The 15,481-nt window shown below is 36.4% G+C and overlaps 1 protein-coding gene across 1 annotated transcript in view; it reads left to right on the forward strand.

Annotated features, from left to right (window-relative positions):
• Nucleotides 1-8,547, forward strand: part of CDC40 (cell division cycle 40) — a 52,846-nt gene extending 44,299 nt beyond the window's left edge. Inside the window, exons 13-15 of the mRNA XM_026005803.2 lie at nt 3,605-3,681; nt 5,403-5,547; nt 6,514-8,547. Of these exons, the coding sequence (XP_025861588.1) occupies nt 3,605-3,681; nt 5,403-5,547; nt 6,514-6,691 (400 nt within the window). The 3' untranslated portion in view covers nt 6,692-8,547. The remainder of the gene's footprint in view (nt 1-3,604; nt 3,682-5,402; nt 5,548-6,513) is intronic.
• Nucleotides 8,548-15,481: the final 6,934 nt, after the last annotated feature.

The raw sequence follows: 15,481 nt of genomic DNA on the forward strand, positions 1-15,481 counted from the left end.
GTTGATATATAATTGTTCGTAGTAGTTTCTTGTGATCCTTAGTGTTTCTGTATTATCAGTTGTAATGTCTCTTTCATTTCCGTTTTTGAGTTTTTCTCTTTTTTTCTTAGTTCAGCTAAATATTTGTCAATTTTATTTTATTATTATTATTTTTTTTTTTTTTTTTCCAGAAAACCAGCTCTTAGTTTCATTGATCTTTTTCTATTATCTCTTTAGTCTCTTTCGTGTGTTTCCTCTCTGGTCTTTGTATTTTCTTTCTTCTGCCAACTCGGATCTTAGATTGTTCTTCTTTTCCTAATTCCTCAAAGTGTAAAGTTAAGTGTTTATTTGAGATTCTTCTTTAATATAGGTATTTATCCATATAAACTTAGCTCTGGCTTTTGCTGCGTCCCATAAGTTTTGGTATATTGTGTTTCTATTTTCATTTGTCTCAACATATTTTTTTATTTCCCTTTTGTTTCCATCCTTAACCCTTGTTTTGTTTAGTAGCACATTGTTAATCTCCACATACTTGTATGTTTTCCACTTTTCTTGTAATTGGCTTCCAATTTCATACCTTTGTGGTAAGAAAAGATGCTTAATATGATTTCAGTCTTCTTAAATATACTAAGATTGTTTTGTGGCATAATATATGACCTATCCTGGAGAATATTTCATGTGCACTTGAGAGGAATGTGTATTCTGCTGCCATTTTTGGTGGAATGTTCTGTATGTCAATTAGGATCATCTGGTCTAATACGTCATTTAAGTGCAATATTTCCTTATTGATTTTTCTGTCTGTATGACCTATCTGTTATTGACAATGGGGTACTGAAGTCCCCTGCTATTATTGTATTGCTTGCTATCTATTTCTCCTTTCAGATCTGTGAACATTTGCTTTATATATTTAGGTGCTCTGATGTTGGATATATAAATACTTATATTTGTCATATCTTCTTGATGAGTTGACTCCTTTATCATTATATAATGACCTTCTTTGTCTCTTATTGCAGTTTTTGGCTGAAAGTCTATTTTGTTTGATACAAATATAGCACCTACCCCTGCTTTCTTTTAGTTTCCATTTTCATGGAAGGTATTTTCCATCCTTTCACTCTCAGTCTGTATGTGTCCTTACAACGGAAGTGAGTCTCTTATACACAGTATATAGTTGGGTCTTGTTTTTGTTTTTGTTTTTGTTTTTGTTCATTCAGCTAACTTGTGTCTTTTGTAAATTTAGTCCATTTATGTTTAGAGTAATTATTGAGAGGTCTAGACTTCCTGGTGTCCTTTTGTTAGTCATTTTCTGGTTGTTTATAGTCCCTTTGCTCCTTTCTCTCTTCCTTAGTGATTTGATGATTTTCTTTGGTGTAGTATGCTTTGATTTCTCTTTATCTTTTGTGTACAGGCTTTTTGCTTTGTGGATACTATGAGGCTTCTATAAAACATCCAGAGCTTGAATTCTTAATCATATGGCTGGATAGTTAGATGAACGACGCGTCTGGTGGGAAGAGAAAATAACTTGCTTCCAGTTTGATTAATCAGAAGGAAACGTGAGGATCAGTCTTGCTACAAAGACAGGAAGCAAAACCACCTCAGGATCCCTAGAGCTATCCTTGACCACATACAACCATCCCTGACAGCAATTACTAGTGTTTACTGGCAACTTGCTTGGGAAAGAAAGGGAGGCCCTGACCACCTCAAAGTGAGAACTGACTCCAGCAGTAGGAAAAGTTTTATTTACTAGAGCCTTCAGACAGGTGGTGTTCGCCAAACTTTTAGATCCTATGCCTGCTAAGAGTAGCACATGATACAAGAAAAACTAAAGGAAACTTGGTTTTCTTAAACAATACTAGATTATTAAGACTAGCAGACAGTTTTAAAGCAGAGTAAGAGATTATAATTAGATATTGAACAGCCTATGGTATGCTAATTGGCTAAATTCATGAGATGTTATAGACATGTTTTCTCCCATAGGTATTTATTGTGTTAAAATGTTTTTAGAAGAAAATTTGAGAGGTTGATCCTACTGTGTATCTTTTACCTTTAAAATGTCATAGATAAAAAAATAAAATAAAATAAAATGTCATGGATTTTTATTAAGGTTTATTCAGTGATTTCATTCCCAAACTGAAGATTATTTGTAAGATAGAAGTTACTAGCTTATAGTGAATTACAGTTTCAATTAGAAAAGAGTGTTGTTAATTAAATATAACTATGCCTAGCAGACATTTTTACTAGCAACAACAATGTTCAACAGTGTTCAGACCCATTTCTTGTTTTAGAGATCATTGTACAGAGTCCTTGAAATAAGGGATCTGTGTACATTCTTTTTGTTTAATTTTCGGAAATCATTGATTGATCTGAACCTAGACTATGGTTAGTTTAGAAATGCTCTTATGTTTTAATCTATGTTATTGATTATTATTGGCTAATAATTTTCTATGAGGAGGGGAAAACAGTTGAACCTTTTTCGGACTGAGCTTCTTTTCAGTATGTTTAGGTCATTTTGAATGTCACTTCTTATTGGTACCTTAGAGGTGTAAATGGTTGGAGATGTGATAAATGATATTGTTCTTCAGGTTACACCTAAAAATATTTTCTTCTAACCAGGACCCTACTAGAAGTTTTTTCTAATCATTTGCTGCTTCTGGATGGTTAGGTAGATGGGTAGAGAAGATCCTTACTTAAAGGCAGATTATTATTATTATAGTTATTGTTATTATTCTCTAATTAATCAAAGTTTTAGAACTTGAACCATAGTTAGAAACTGATACTGCTGCTTTGTATTCTGTTATTCATCAGATTACATTTTCCACATATTTGCTCCTGTTAAAAAACATTTCTGGCCACTTATGAAAAGCCACAAGACCAAAATCCTTCAGAATTACTAAAGAATTTTTTATCATGGAGAATATTAAAAGCAAAAAGGCATTTGGTACTTTTCATGGTTCTAGATTTAGGTGACTAGTTTTGGACTTTCATTGTCTTTGTTTTATCCTTTGTATCACTCACCTAAGAATTTCTTTCATGCACTTTTCTCCTGCACCATACACATTTAGAATAACAGAAGATGTCCAGATACCAAGCACTTACTCCCCCTTACCCATCCAGAAATCTCATTATCTCTGGATGGGCTCCGCCTGCTTGCAGATCCCTGTACAGCTTCGCCTACTATCCCTTTGTATTACTGAAGGCTCTTTAACACTCTCACCTGCTTGCAGAGTACCAAGTTAAGGCTGACTGGCAGGTAAAATAAGAATACCTCCCTGTAGGCTTGCCTCAAACATTTTGCTGCTGCCTACCATGGTACATTTTTAGATGAGTTCATTGTCAGAGAACTTCAGTCACAGACTTTTTTTTTTTTAACATAAAGGCCAAAGTTTAAGTCAAATAGAGCTGAAAAACTAAATCAGTAACACTGTTATAATTATCATGGAAAGGCACTTGTGAAGTACAGATTTGTAATAAGCAACAGGATGCCATTTTGTGATTTTCCTTCCCTCCCAGGAAGTTTCATGAACAGTTTCTTAAATATATCAAGAATATCTCTTTAGTTTCCAAGTTAATTCTTCTAAAGATACTTTTTTAAAATTACTTATTCTGATAAACTGTTTTTAAATTTTAGGGATATCCCTGTGGATTTTAAGTATATAGCAGAGCCCAGTATGCACTCGATGCCTGCAGTGACTTTGTCTCCAAATGGTGAGTAGGCAAATGTGGTTTTAAATGAGCCTCTAAAAACATTTAAAAATAAAAATAAATGAGCTTTTAAGGCAAAGTGTGATTTCTGTACTCAAAAGAACTTTAGCCATTTCTTCCTAGGGGGAGTCTGTCACAGTGCCATACTTGTATAAGGAAACGTTTTTAATATTAGAAATAGTCACTGGTTTTCATCTGTGAGTCACCTCACCCATTCTCTTGTCTTTATAAATAATACTAATAATAATAGGGGCGCCTGGGTGGCTTAGATGGTTGAGCCTCTGCCTTTGGCTCAGGTCATGATCCCAGGGTCCTGGGATCAAGTCCTACATCGAGCTCCCTCCTCCCTCTCCCTCTGCCCCTCCCTCTGCTTATGTTCTCTCTTGGTATCTCTGTATCTCAAATGAATAAATAAAATCTTTAAAAATGATAATAATAAACAACAGTGAATTACACTAACATTGACTGAGCATATAAGGATTTCCATATGAGGGAGGATCAGGTTTTTTAAATAATTTTCCTTCCAGCAGAATCATGTTCAATCATTTAATGATTTATCCTGAGCTTTTTTTCTTTCAGAAGATAGAAGATTTTGACCTGGTTCCCCATAATAAGAATACTTTAGCAATTTACTATCAAAGATTTTCTCCGACAAAATAAAAAAGATAAATCCAATACTGTTTTCTATTCAGTAGTGCATTGCCTTTTAAGTACAAAGTAATCTCTACTGCAGATGTAAATATACTGACAGTATGCTGATATAATTATAGCTCTATCTGAGGGTGCTAAAGTAGAGGATCTGATGTTTGGGCAACACTGTCATCAAAGCCACTGTTAACTCACATAGCACATAGCTCCTGTGAGTGTAGAGCAAGGAAGAGGAGGCAAGAAATAGTTTGCTCTTCCATCGAGGCATCTGCCACAGGTAAACAGTGATCTTATGAGAAGAGCAACCTAACGGGGCCCTCTTTTGATAATCACCATATTGTACACTGTCACATTGTCTCTCCTATATCTACATTTTATGTAGTTTATTTTTATACTGCCCATTACAAATATTGTGCCCATCCTGAACAAGGCTATTTACCCACTCAGACTGAATTTTATTAAGAGTATTCCCTTAAAAAAAAAAAAAAGAGTATTCCCTTAGTTATTGATGGCTGCAAATGCATCAGATGCAAGAAGATAACTGTAGTTTAGGTACTAGAGACTTTGGTGTATCTTGGGTAGATAAAAGCAGTTTGGCCTTTCGGTAACAGTTCCTATAATTTTTTTTATCATACCTCTTTTTTATATAGTTTTATTTAATAATCTTAGGTTCTCTCACTTAGAGTTAATCTTTCCTTTTCCATAATTAGCATAGAGAAGTCTCTTTTGTCTGTACTTACTCCAAATTAGTTTCATTTCATAAAATTTTACTTTAGTTCTGTTAATGCTAAACTCAGAATTTCTGTATATCCTTATTTAAACAGAAAAAAGCTTTTATATGAGGAATGCTCAGTGATACGGGATTATATGAGCAAAATCCATTACTTTATATATAAATCCCTCTTATCAGTGACAAATTTGTAACACTTTACAGATGGTATGGTAAATTCATTTTCATATTATTATAAAGTAGTTGAAAACAAAAGAATATTAATGTCTGAACATTTTTAAAATAAAAAAAATCTCTTTAGAATTTCCAGTCTTGCTCTAAAATGTCTCATTTATTGAATTTACAGGGAAATGGCTAGCATGCCAATCAATGGACAACCAAATCTTAATTTTTGGAGCACAGAACAGATTTAGATTGAATAAGAAAAAAATTTTTAAGGGCCATATGGTAGCAGGTTATGCTTGTCAGGTGGACTTTTCACCAGACATGAGGTAAGTTTCGGTCCTCTCGTGTATTCTCATATTCAAATATGATGACATAAACTACTGTTATACAAATAACAACACTTTAAAAATCACTGTCACTTGATAAACTGCATGATAATCGTGCAGATTGTAACAATGTGTGATGGAAAGGCAAAAACAAGTTATGAGAACTGCATTTGGCCTTAAGTCCTTTAGTGGGTCTCTTTATCTTGCTTAGTCCTATTCCTATCTATAGGGGCTATGCCTTATTTCCTCTCTGCTTTTTCCACAAGGCTAGGAGGACTGTAATCACTGTATGGTTGTGATTAAACACTGACAGAATTAATTCCATGTTGCCACGTTGACATTAACAACTTCACTGCACTTTTCTGTGGTGAAACCTCAAATTCAGCTCTTGCCTATTTCTAGGCCACACTGGATTTGTGAAGGCCAGGTCCAGTCTTTTTATGAGTGAAACTCTGCATTCATTTCCCCCATTCTTAAATATATAGGTAGAAGTAATCCAGAAATCTCTATAACCTTGTATGTTTAGGTTGGGAATTGTATCTTAGACTCCTACCTCTGAGTCAGTCATAGACATTTTCAAAAGATGTTAAAGCCAAAAAATAATTATGAAGGTGGTCAAGTCTAAGGTAAGAACGAGTGTCCCTGGCTCTGTGTGAAACCAACTCCCCCGCACTATTTCTATCTCAAGAGTAATTTGATGTTGCTTTTATTATGGCCCCTGGGTTTCCCAGTCTTCCAAGTTAATACATTTTTACTCACAGATAGGTAGCTCAATGGGGAGAGGTTTCTTAGTAGAAGTTTAAAATAAAGACTGCTTTATGCTCTACCTTGTTATTCTCGCTGAGTACTGTATATTCACACTGACTTTTTTTTTATGTTACTGTGAAAAGATAAACTCTGTTCCTTATCCACTTTGTAAGTTTAAGGTGTTTGAACAATTTGAATTTATTTTTCTTCCCATTCTAGCTACGTGATTTCAGGAGACGGAAATGGAAAATTGAACATCTGGGACTGGAAGACCACAAAACTCTACAGTCGATTTAAAGCTCATGATAAAGTGTGTATAGGTGCAGTGTGGCATCCTCATGAGACATCTAAAGTCATAACATGTGGTTGGGATGGTCTCATTAAATTGTGGGATTAATGAGATTAGTCCTTATCTAGGGTCTTTTTTGATCCATTATCCTATTTAACTATATTTAATTAATTATTAAATGTGTTGGATGACAACCTGATTTACAAATTATGATTTCCTTACATGGCCTTATGAAGTTGACCCATTGTTGAAAAATATATATATATATATATTTTTTGTAAATTTGACTTCTATAAATTCATTGGCAACTTCATTTCATTCTTTATAGATGTTATTTATACAGAGAATGACCATCGATTTTTCTCTTTGGGGAGTAGTCATTGTTGGCAGGCAGTTTGGGTTTACCCCCTTGACATACTGAAAGGATCTCTTTGGAGTTGAGGAAGAATCCCTGGTGGATTTGGGGTGTTAAAGGAGATAATATAACTAATGACAGATAATTCTGAAAGGTACCATATGTTTACCTCTTCCACACAAAGGGGAGCAAGGAGCAGGGATGATGTAATTGAATGTGAATCTGAAAGAAGGATAAAACCATCCACAATTATGGTTTCCATTATTTTTGGTGGGTCAAGTTCAAATCTTTTGGATTCAGGACTTCTACTATTTTTTATGACATACATTGTATGTTTACTTGTAAGCCAGCAATCTTCTCGGACTGCAGCATTCCTCTAATTAGTAAATAATGGGAAAATAAGCAGTCCAGAGTTTTTCCCTTGGCTTTCTTCCTGATCACTATAGACAGGAGTATATATAATCAGAGAATTATGTTATTTTTGAAGGTGAAACTCCAGAGAATTGAGTCAAGAGTTTGAATTTTATTTGTGTTTACTATCTGTACGGACCTGGCTACACCTCCAAAAATCAGGGTCTCCTAGGTCATTGATTCATGGATGTTACTACTGAAATACTCCTCATAGGAGATAGGGTATGAGGGCATCGTCCAAAATGTCAGCTTGTAATTTCTTTGAAGTTGTATGTTTTATCTGTAAAATTATTCTGATTTTGCTTGTGAAATATTCGACAGAACTTTAAGATTAGAAAAATTTTTAACTTCTTTCCAAATCTTTGAATAAAATTGACACTCCAGGAAGATGGCTATGGTTCCCCATTTTGAGAAGCAATAACTAGTTGGTTTAAAAAAAAAAAGTTTAAGAACTTCAGATGGTGAAATCAAGATGGCCTCTTGAATATAATAGCTAACAGCACTTTGGTTGACAAGCCATTTTTCCTGTTTTACTATAAATCTCTGTAAGGTATTTGTGCTTTGAAATACTTCAGTACCATGCTTAAAAACATTGGTTCATAGCTGCTCAGAGGGATGACTTGGAGACCAAAATCATGTTGAATGTCGATATCCTAAGGGCATTAGTTCTGAGTCCTGGGCTGTCAATAGCAATTCATGCTCCCTATACTTAGAACTTCGATTTTTAAAAATTAATTTTTAAAAAGCCCTGGTATAGATGACCTGGCACTATAGCCACATTAATAAATAAATTTCAAAGAAGAAAATAGAAAGAATAAAAATGGCCAGACATGTTATTTTGGGGCACACAGATACTCTAAGAAATAAGAATACACTGTCTGGCTGCTGCCTTTCTGTATCTGCCAGGGAGCATGGCTGTCACTTCCTGAAGAGGAAGGAAGTCACGTAAGACCTTGTCGTTAGTCCCTAACCACTGGTTTTAACAAATGTGAATGACTGAAATGTGATGGGACAGAAAGATTTAATCATACATTTAAACTATCTTGTTCAGCATCAGTATTGTGTATGTTACAGATCATAATTTCTAAATCTGGTTATTTTATTGTGTTTTTGACTTTCTAAACTAAGTGTATATAAAAGTTCTCTTTTTTTAAAAAAAAAAGATCATATTTTTCAATAAAGCATTTTTTTCTAGAAAGTGTTACCGAATTTTTCATTCTTAGTCTTAAGTCTTAACCGTTGAGACAACAAACCATTTGCAGAGTTTAAATGGGTTGTTTTTATTCTTTGGGGAGATATGATGCTTTAGAGGTGGGGATGGTGTATTAATACGACATATTAATGGGTTTGTTCTAGTTAAGTAACAAAAATACAGGACAGCACACTGAGAGCATACAGATTAACACATTCCGTATTTGTTTACTCAGTGGTGGCACTGAGTCATGACTGCACCCATTTCAGAGTACACAAATGAGTAGGGTTCTTTTCCAGCTTAAAAAAGTCTCAACATTGTGTTGTTACTGGAATTAAGTGGTTACCTTTTCCCAACTGCTACCTTTTTATTCCACCCAAGATAGATTTCCTTCCTAAAGCTTAGATTAAACGTGAGGCTTTACTGAAAGTTTTAATCAAATGAATATTTAAATATTGAAGCACAAGTTAGGAATATTTTGTCCTAAGGAGACAGTTTTAAGATAAGAAACAGGGAATAGCATCAAACAGGCATTTCTCTAAGGAAAAAAGTATAGAGTGATTCTTGACAATGCATTGTGAGGCTGGTTGATGTCCTTAGCACGTTTATAAATTACTGGGAGGAAAACAATGATGATGAACTATCAAATAAACCCTTGGATGACAGCCATCAGGACTGCAACACTAGCCATGATTGTAGAAGGCTTTCCTTGAACAACAGTGTTTCTCAGCGAGGACTGAGAACCATCTACACCAGAATCACCTGGAGATGGTGTTGCCCACTGAGACACAGAAGAAAAGAAAATGGGAGTTAGCTGGAGGAGCCATAATGAATTCAGGTACAGGGAAGGCAAGTGCGAGGTGCCATCTAGGTCCACATACCTGTCAGCGGTATTCAATTTGGGTCTGAAAGTGACACCTAGGGAATGCTGATGCTATACATCATCAAAGATGCAAGTTTTCCACGTTTTGACATCTCAGAAATAGGGTTCTGTCTTAAAATCAATCATATGTCACAGTTTAATTGGCAGCATTCAATCTTAGTGGATCACACAGTAATTGATGAAATACAGTAGAAACAAGGCAAATGCTAAGGGGACCTACAAAGGAGAAGAGATGACCCAAAGGAGAGAAGGTTCTATCATCACAGCACGTGGCTCAAAATTCACGTTCTCAAATGTTCATTTGATCAGTAGGTAAATAAAATGAATGAACAAAAGATTGCAATTGAGAAATATGTTGCTATTTATATATGTTTATATATATGAATTGTGAATATATAAAAATATGTGTATATTCAGTCACTGGGTCAAACTCAGCACTTTGAGCAAGGCCCCCAGTTGATAGTCACACTAAGGAGGAGAGCCAATGCAGTAAAATCCGAGTTTATCTTGAGTATTTCAGAAATGGCACTGTTTAGTACACAAAAATCAAGAGAAGTTTTGCTAACCAAAAATAAATACATGTGTGTGCTTGCATGCATATTTAGGTTTGTGTATGTATATACATTTTTTATATTTCTGTGTTCATGATCATTTTAATAACTAGAAACCACTTTCTTAACCTAAATGCAGCCATTTTATTGGGAACTTAAGGGAAAAGAAGTCACAACTTGCAACCAGAGTCCTTAGAGTGGCTTCATTTTTAGTGACAGAGACAACTTTGCTTGCACAGCTTCCGGTATTTGCAATCACCATCTTTAGTAGGAGTTTTTTAGCTCCCTACATCCTATTCACCCTTCAGCATTTGAGATCTGAGGGACTATCTCAAATCTCAAACCTTCTTTAAGTACATGTTCCAGAATAGTACTAACAGAAAATGTGAGTTGAGTCATGTGGGGAGTTTTTTTCATGTGTATGATTTTTTACTAATGGCCACATTTAAAAAAAAAAGAATATTAATTTTCATATTTCATTTAGTATATGCAAAGTATTATTTCAACATTCAATTAATTTTTTTAAAAGATGTACTTATTTTAGACAGTGCCTAAGCTGGGGGGGAGGGGCAGAGGGAGATGGAGAATCTCAAGATGACTCCCAGCTGAGGGCAGAGCCTGCCATGGTGCTCGATCCCAAGACCCTGAGATCTGAGCTGAGCTGAGAGTCAGACACTTAACCAACTGAGCCACCCAGGTGCCCCTCAATTATTTTTTAAATAAATACTTTACTTTCCTCATACCAAGTCTTTGAACTCTGGTTTGTATTTCACATGTAACAGCACGTCTCAATTCAGACACTAAATATTCATAATTTTACCTGTTTCACACCAAGTAGCCCAAGTTGTTGTAAATATATCTGAATTTTCTAATAATTGAATGAGGTAGAAGTTTTTAAATTAATTAAAAGTAAATATAAAATTCCATCCCTCAGTTACATTTGCCACATTCTAAAGCTCAATAGCAACCTGTGGCTAATGACTGCCATGTTACACACAACAGGTCTAGCACCACTCTTTACACCCATGGCTTAAATATTTACTGCTTCATCTTCGGAAAGGAATTCTAAGGTTCAAATTACTCAAAATATGTTTAGAATATAAATTTTTCTGTGCTACATTTTGGGTAGTTTCCTCCAAGTTTATCTTCCAGTTTGCTTTGCAGTCTCTTCAGCTGTGTCTAATCTGTCTTAATCTATTAAATTTATTCCAATGACTTTCCCTTTATGGAAGCCCTAATTATACCTTTTTATATTTACCTGCTTTTCATATATCACTTTCTTAAGGTTGCTATATAGTCTTTTATGCCTTTAATCATTTTAAATAATTTATATTATTCTTTAAGGCTTGTTACATCAACTTCTTGAGCTGAAAATCCCAGTATTTACTGTGTCTGTCAATTCTATCTCACTTCCTTGGCAGTTGTAATTTTTTATTAGGAATTCATCTTAAGCAGGTCTTGTTTCTTTTTTTCTTTCTGTTTTTTTGTTTTGTTTTGTTTTGTTTTGTTTTGTTTTGAAAGAAATCCTTTGTAGGCCTGAGCTGAAGAGCCCCTTCACAGTGGTTTTACATTTGTTTCTGCCATATACCCTTACATTTCACTCTCCGTTTATCTTAATTTCTCAGCTTATGGTTTTCCTACCCCATGAGATTAATATAAATTCAACTCCTTAAACAGGCCAGAGGTTTCAAATTCTCATGGGAAACTTCTTTCCTCCCAGAGCTACAGCAAGGATAGGCTTTCTTGGGCTGGGGGGTGGGGATGAGGAAGGGAGGTGTTTTGGGACTCTCACATTGAGATTGTGACACTCCAAAGCTCCCGCTGGGCAGCTGTCTCCATGCTGATCCTTTCCTTCAACACAACCTTCTCTCTGGTACTTTAGGCCTCTACCACCCTGAACACTGAACTCATAGGACTACTGCAGAGAATGTTCCTGCTGTACCTTCTAGGCTCCCGCTGAGCTTTGTGTGCCTGAAGATCTTTCTTGGGCATTCAGCCGTACATATGAATGTATTTGTACATATGTGTGTGTTATGTACACACATACATTCGCACATGTACGTACAGAAGGATCATCATAGAGCTACGTATTTAATCTAGTATCTTCAGATATTGTAACTTTGTTAGGACTTTCTGAAAACAGATGTATAACTCAGTACAGCCTGAAACATTCTGTTTTTCAGAACCATGTAAGTGTGTTATCCAAAAAAGGTACTTTGCCTAAGGGCACTTCACTTGATTGGAGAGCCATCATAACAGATTCCTCTTTTATCAGGGTCTTTTCTTTCGAATAAGCACATCATTTGGATTCTTCTGAATTTATCCTAAGGCTTCCCTGTATAGCACCCAAATCAAGAAATTATCCTACCACTGTCTGAGCCTTCTCTAATCACACAAATCTTAGAATAATGAGATCTTCAAGCTAGAAGAAACCTTAGAAATCAAATATTCCAACCCAAGATCAGCCAGTAGGCCAATAAAAGTGATGATTTGCTCAATACCACACAGCTAGTTAACAGCAGTATCAAATCTTTCTCCCTGCCTCCTCCCCATAATGCAACTTGCTTATGTATTTTTTAAAGGGTAAGATTTATGGCATAATCCTTGTGGCTTCCAGCTTGTTCTGAGTTAGGTAGTTCCAAAGAAACACTCAGCTACCAAGACTGTTTCATCCTCTAGTAAAATGGAACCCAGCTAAAAACATTCTCTTGGCCTCTTCCATTAGAGTTGGGCCCCATCACTTTCTCATAACTGTGCCCACAGGAATGTTGCTCTTTTTAAGAAGCATTAGTCATTTTTTTTCAAAGATTATTTGAGATAGAGAGAGAGAGAGAGCATGTCCGCACACACACAGCAGGGAGGGGCAGAAGGAGAGGGAGAGAATCCCAAGCAGACTCCAGACTGAGTGGGGAGCCTGTCGTGGGGCTGGAACCCACAACCCTGAGATCACAACCCTAGCTGAAACCAAGAATCAGGTGCTAAACTGACTGCGCCACCTGGATGCCCCACTAGCATGTTTCCATATAGTGCTAAACATAAAGTGTGACATTAAGCTTGATTTATTTTCCTCAAGGACAGAAATACAATTACTTAAAGAATTTCAATAATTTCTAAATTTAGGCAGTTGAAGAATACATTGAATCTTGGGGTTATGATTTCATGTGACAAGTTCAAATACCTCTTTCAATAAGAGAAAGACATTTTACATAAGGTTAAGTGTGTTTCTGAATTCACAAAGAACCAGCAATTGACTAATACAAAAGAATTATGTTATTGCTTAAAAGGCAAACATAAACTTATCTCCAGCAGAAGAGAACAATCACATTAATTGAGCCTGGAGGTATTGTGGCATTGTCAAGAATCATCATCTGTTTAAATGAGGGCTTTATTTTTAATATGACAAAATATGATGATGGGGCTGACTCCCTGATATTAATCCAAGCTTTGCAAAACCCAAACATGTGATCCTTAGGAAATTCAACTCTTCTGCTGTATTTATTATACCTAAAATCGTATAGCCAAGGTAGAAATGGCTTATATGAATAATTAATTTGGACCAAACACTGTAAACTCATGAGTTTGCCTTTGTTCTTCCCTATAAAGATGAGTGGACCTGCAGTGAATTCTAATAGATGTGTTTACTTCTTCCTGGCTTTCTTCATTTTAACATACCAAACAGTTACAGACATTTATGATAACCTGTTATAGCTGCATCAAATATAATCACTCTAAGAAAAGGGGAAAGGGAAAATTTTTTCTTTGACTTTAGTTTCAAATTGTGACACAGTTTGTGCTAAAAAGGTGATTTTAAAAAGATTTTATTTATTTATTCATGAGAGACAGAGAGGTAGAGACACAGGCAGAGGGAGAAGCAGGTTCCCCGAGAGGAGCCTGATACAGGACTCGATCCCAGGACCCCGGGATCACAACCTGAGCCAAAGGTAGACACTCAACTGTCTAAATGACTAAAAGGTGATTTCTAAATCTCTTACTCACATGTCTTTCACCTACACAAGCTTTTTTAAAATCCATTTGAAGAACATTATTAAATTTGTATTTTCAGATTCATTTATGAGCATTGCTCTAGTAAGATGAAGCTCATGCATCTGTAGGCCAAAGACCACTTTGGAAACAAAGGAAACACACTGCATTTCCAAGTGACTGCCCTTTCTAAAACCCAAGCGGAAAGTGTCACACAGTGGGATGAGCCAGGGCCAAGAGCTGCTTCCAGGTCTTGCAAGCGCTTTTCTGGCAACCTGAAATATTGACAGAGAAGTTGCTGGGTCCCCGTATTCTTTCAGTAAGCTTCCACTTGGCAGGCATATTTTAATTAAGTAGATGGTTTAAAAATTAAACATGCCGGCCACAAAAATGTCCCAACTCTAACAGATTTGCAGGTCTGATGTTAGTACATCAAGTCCCTCCCTCCCCACCCACCATTTACTAATAAAGAAGCAAAAATACATCTTTTGGGAGTGCACCTTACATCTGTTAGAGGCTATTGGGGCATCACTGCAGAGGGTAGGGGCCCAGCTTTGGATCTGAACCACAGAGATGCGGGTTCCTACTCTACCGTCTACTCGTGGCATAATCTTAATAAATTCTTTAACTTCTCAGAGTTTCCTCACGTGTATAATCAGGAAAATTGCACTTCCACACCAGGCTGCCGGGAGAACTAGGAACAAGCCTTGCACAGGGCTGGGCACATGCAGGACGCTCTCAACAGCAGCTCCCGAGTGTGCACGTGGTGGTTCTTTTTTTACCTTCACAGGCAGGATCTTCCCAAACAGCAGGGCCGTGGCACCCCAGACCCTTCCTTGTGGCCTCCTCCAGTTAGTTCTCCAGGGTGGATGGCTTTGCCCCCGAGGGCACAAGCGACACTGTCTGCGGATGTCTCTGGGTGTTAACGCCTGAGGGAGGACAAGGAGAGGTGCTCCCGGCATCTCAGTGGGGAGGGCCAGGGATGCTGCTGAACACTCTAGCATGCCCAGAACAGCTCTCCCTACCCCCACAAGGAATCATCCAGCCCAAAACGGCAATCTGTGCTGAGGTTAAGAAACCCCAGCCTACACAATAAGCATAATAAATTTTAGAGGCAGGGGAACCATAGCAACAGTCAGAATATTCATCATAAATTTCAAACTATCCATGAAGGGAATAAAGGACAGTCTTAGAAATAAGCATAAAATAAGCACACAAAAAAACTATTGAACAAGCTGCCTTGTAGGTGGGTGTGGGTGGGTGTGTTTGTGATTTATTTTGAGTTTGTCTTTTTTTTTTTTCTTAACAGTACAGCCATTCTTGCTTCAGATATATACATATATATAGTGTGTGATGAAGTCAATGTTGTGCACCACCAATCTGGAATAAATGGTGACTTGCCCTGCACAAAGGGCTTTCAGTGATTCCATAAATCTTCAATCCCATGAATTAAAGACCTTAATATGGGCGTGTACATATCTAAAAGCTGATCAGACTGGACACATAAGATTAGTACACTTCATAC

This window comes from Vulpes vulpes, chromosome 1, assembly GCF_048418805.1.
Source record: "Vulpes vulpes isolate BD-2025 chromosome 1, VulVul3, whole genome shotgun sequence".
Taxonomy (NCBI): Eukaryota; Metazoa; Chordata; class Mammalia; order Carnivora; family Canidae; genus Vulpes; species Vulpes vulpes.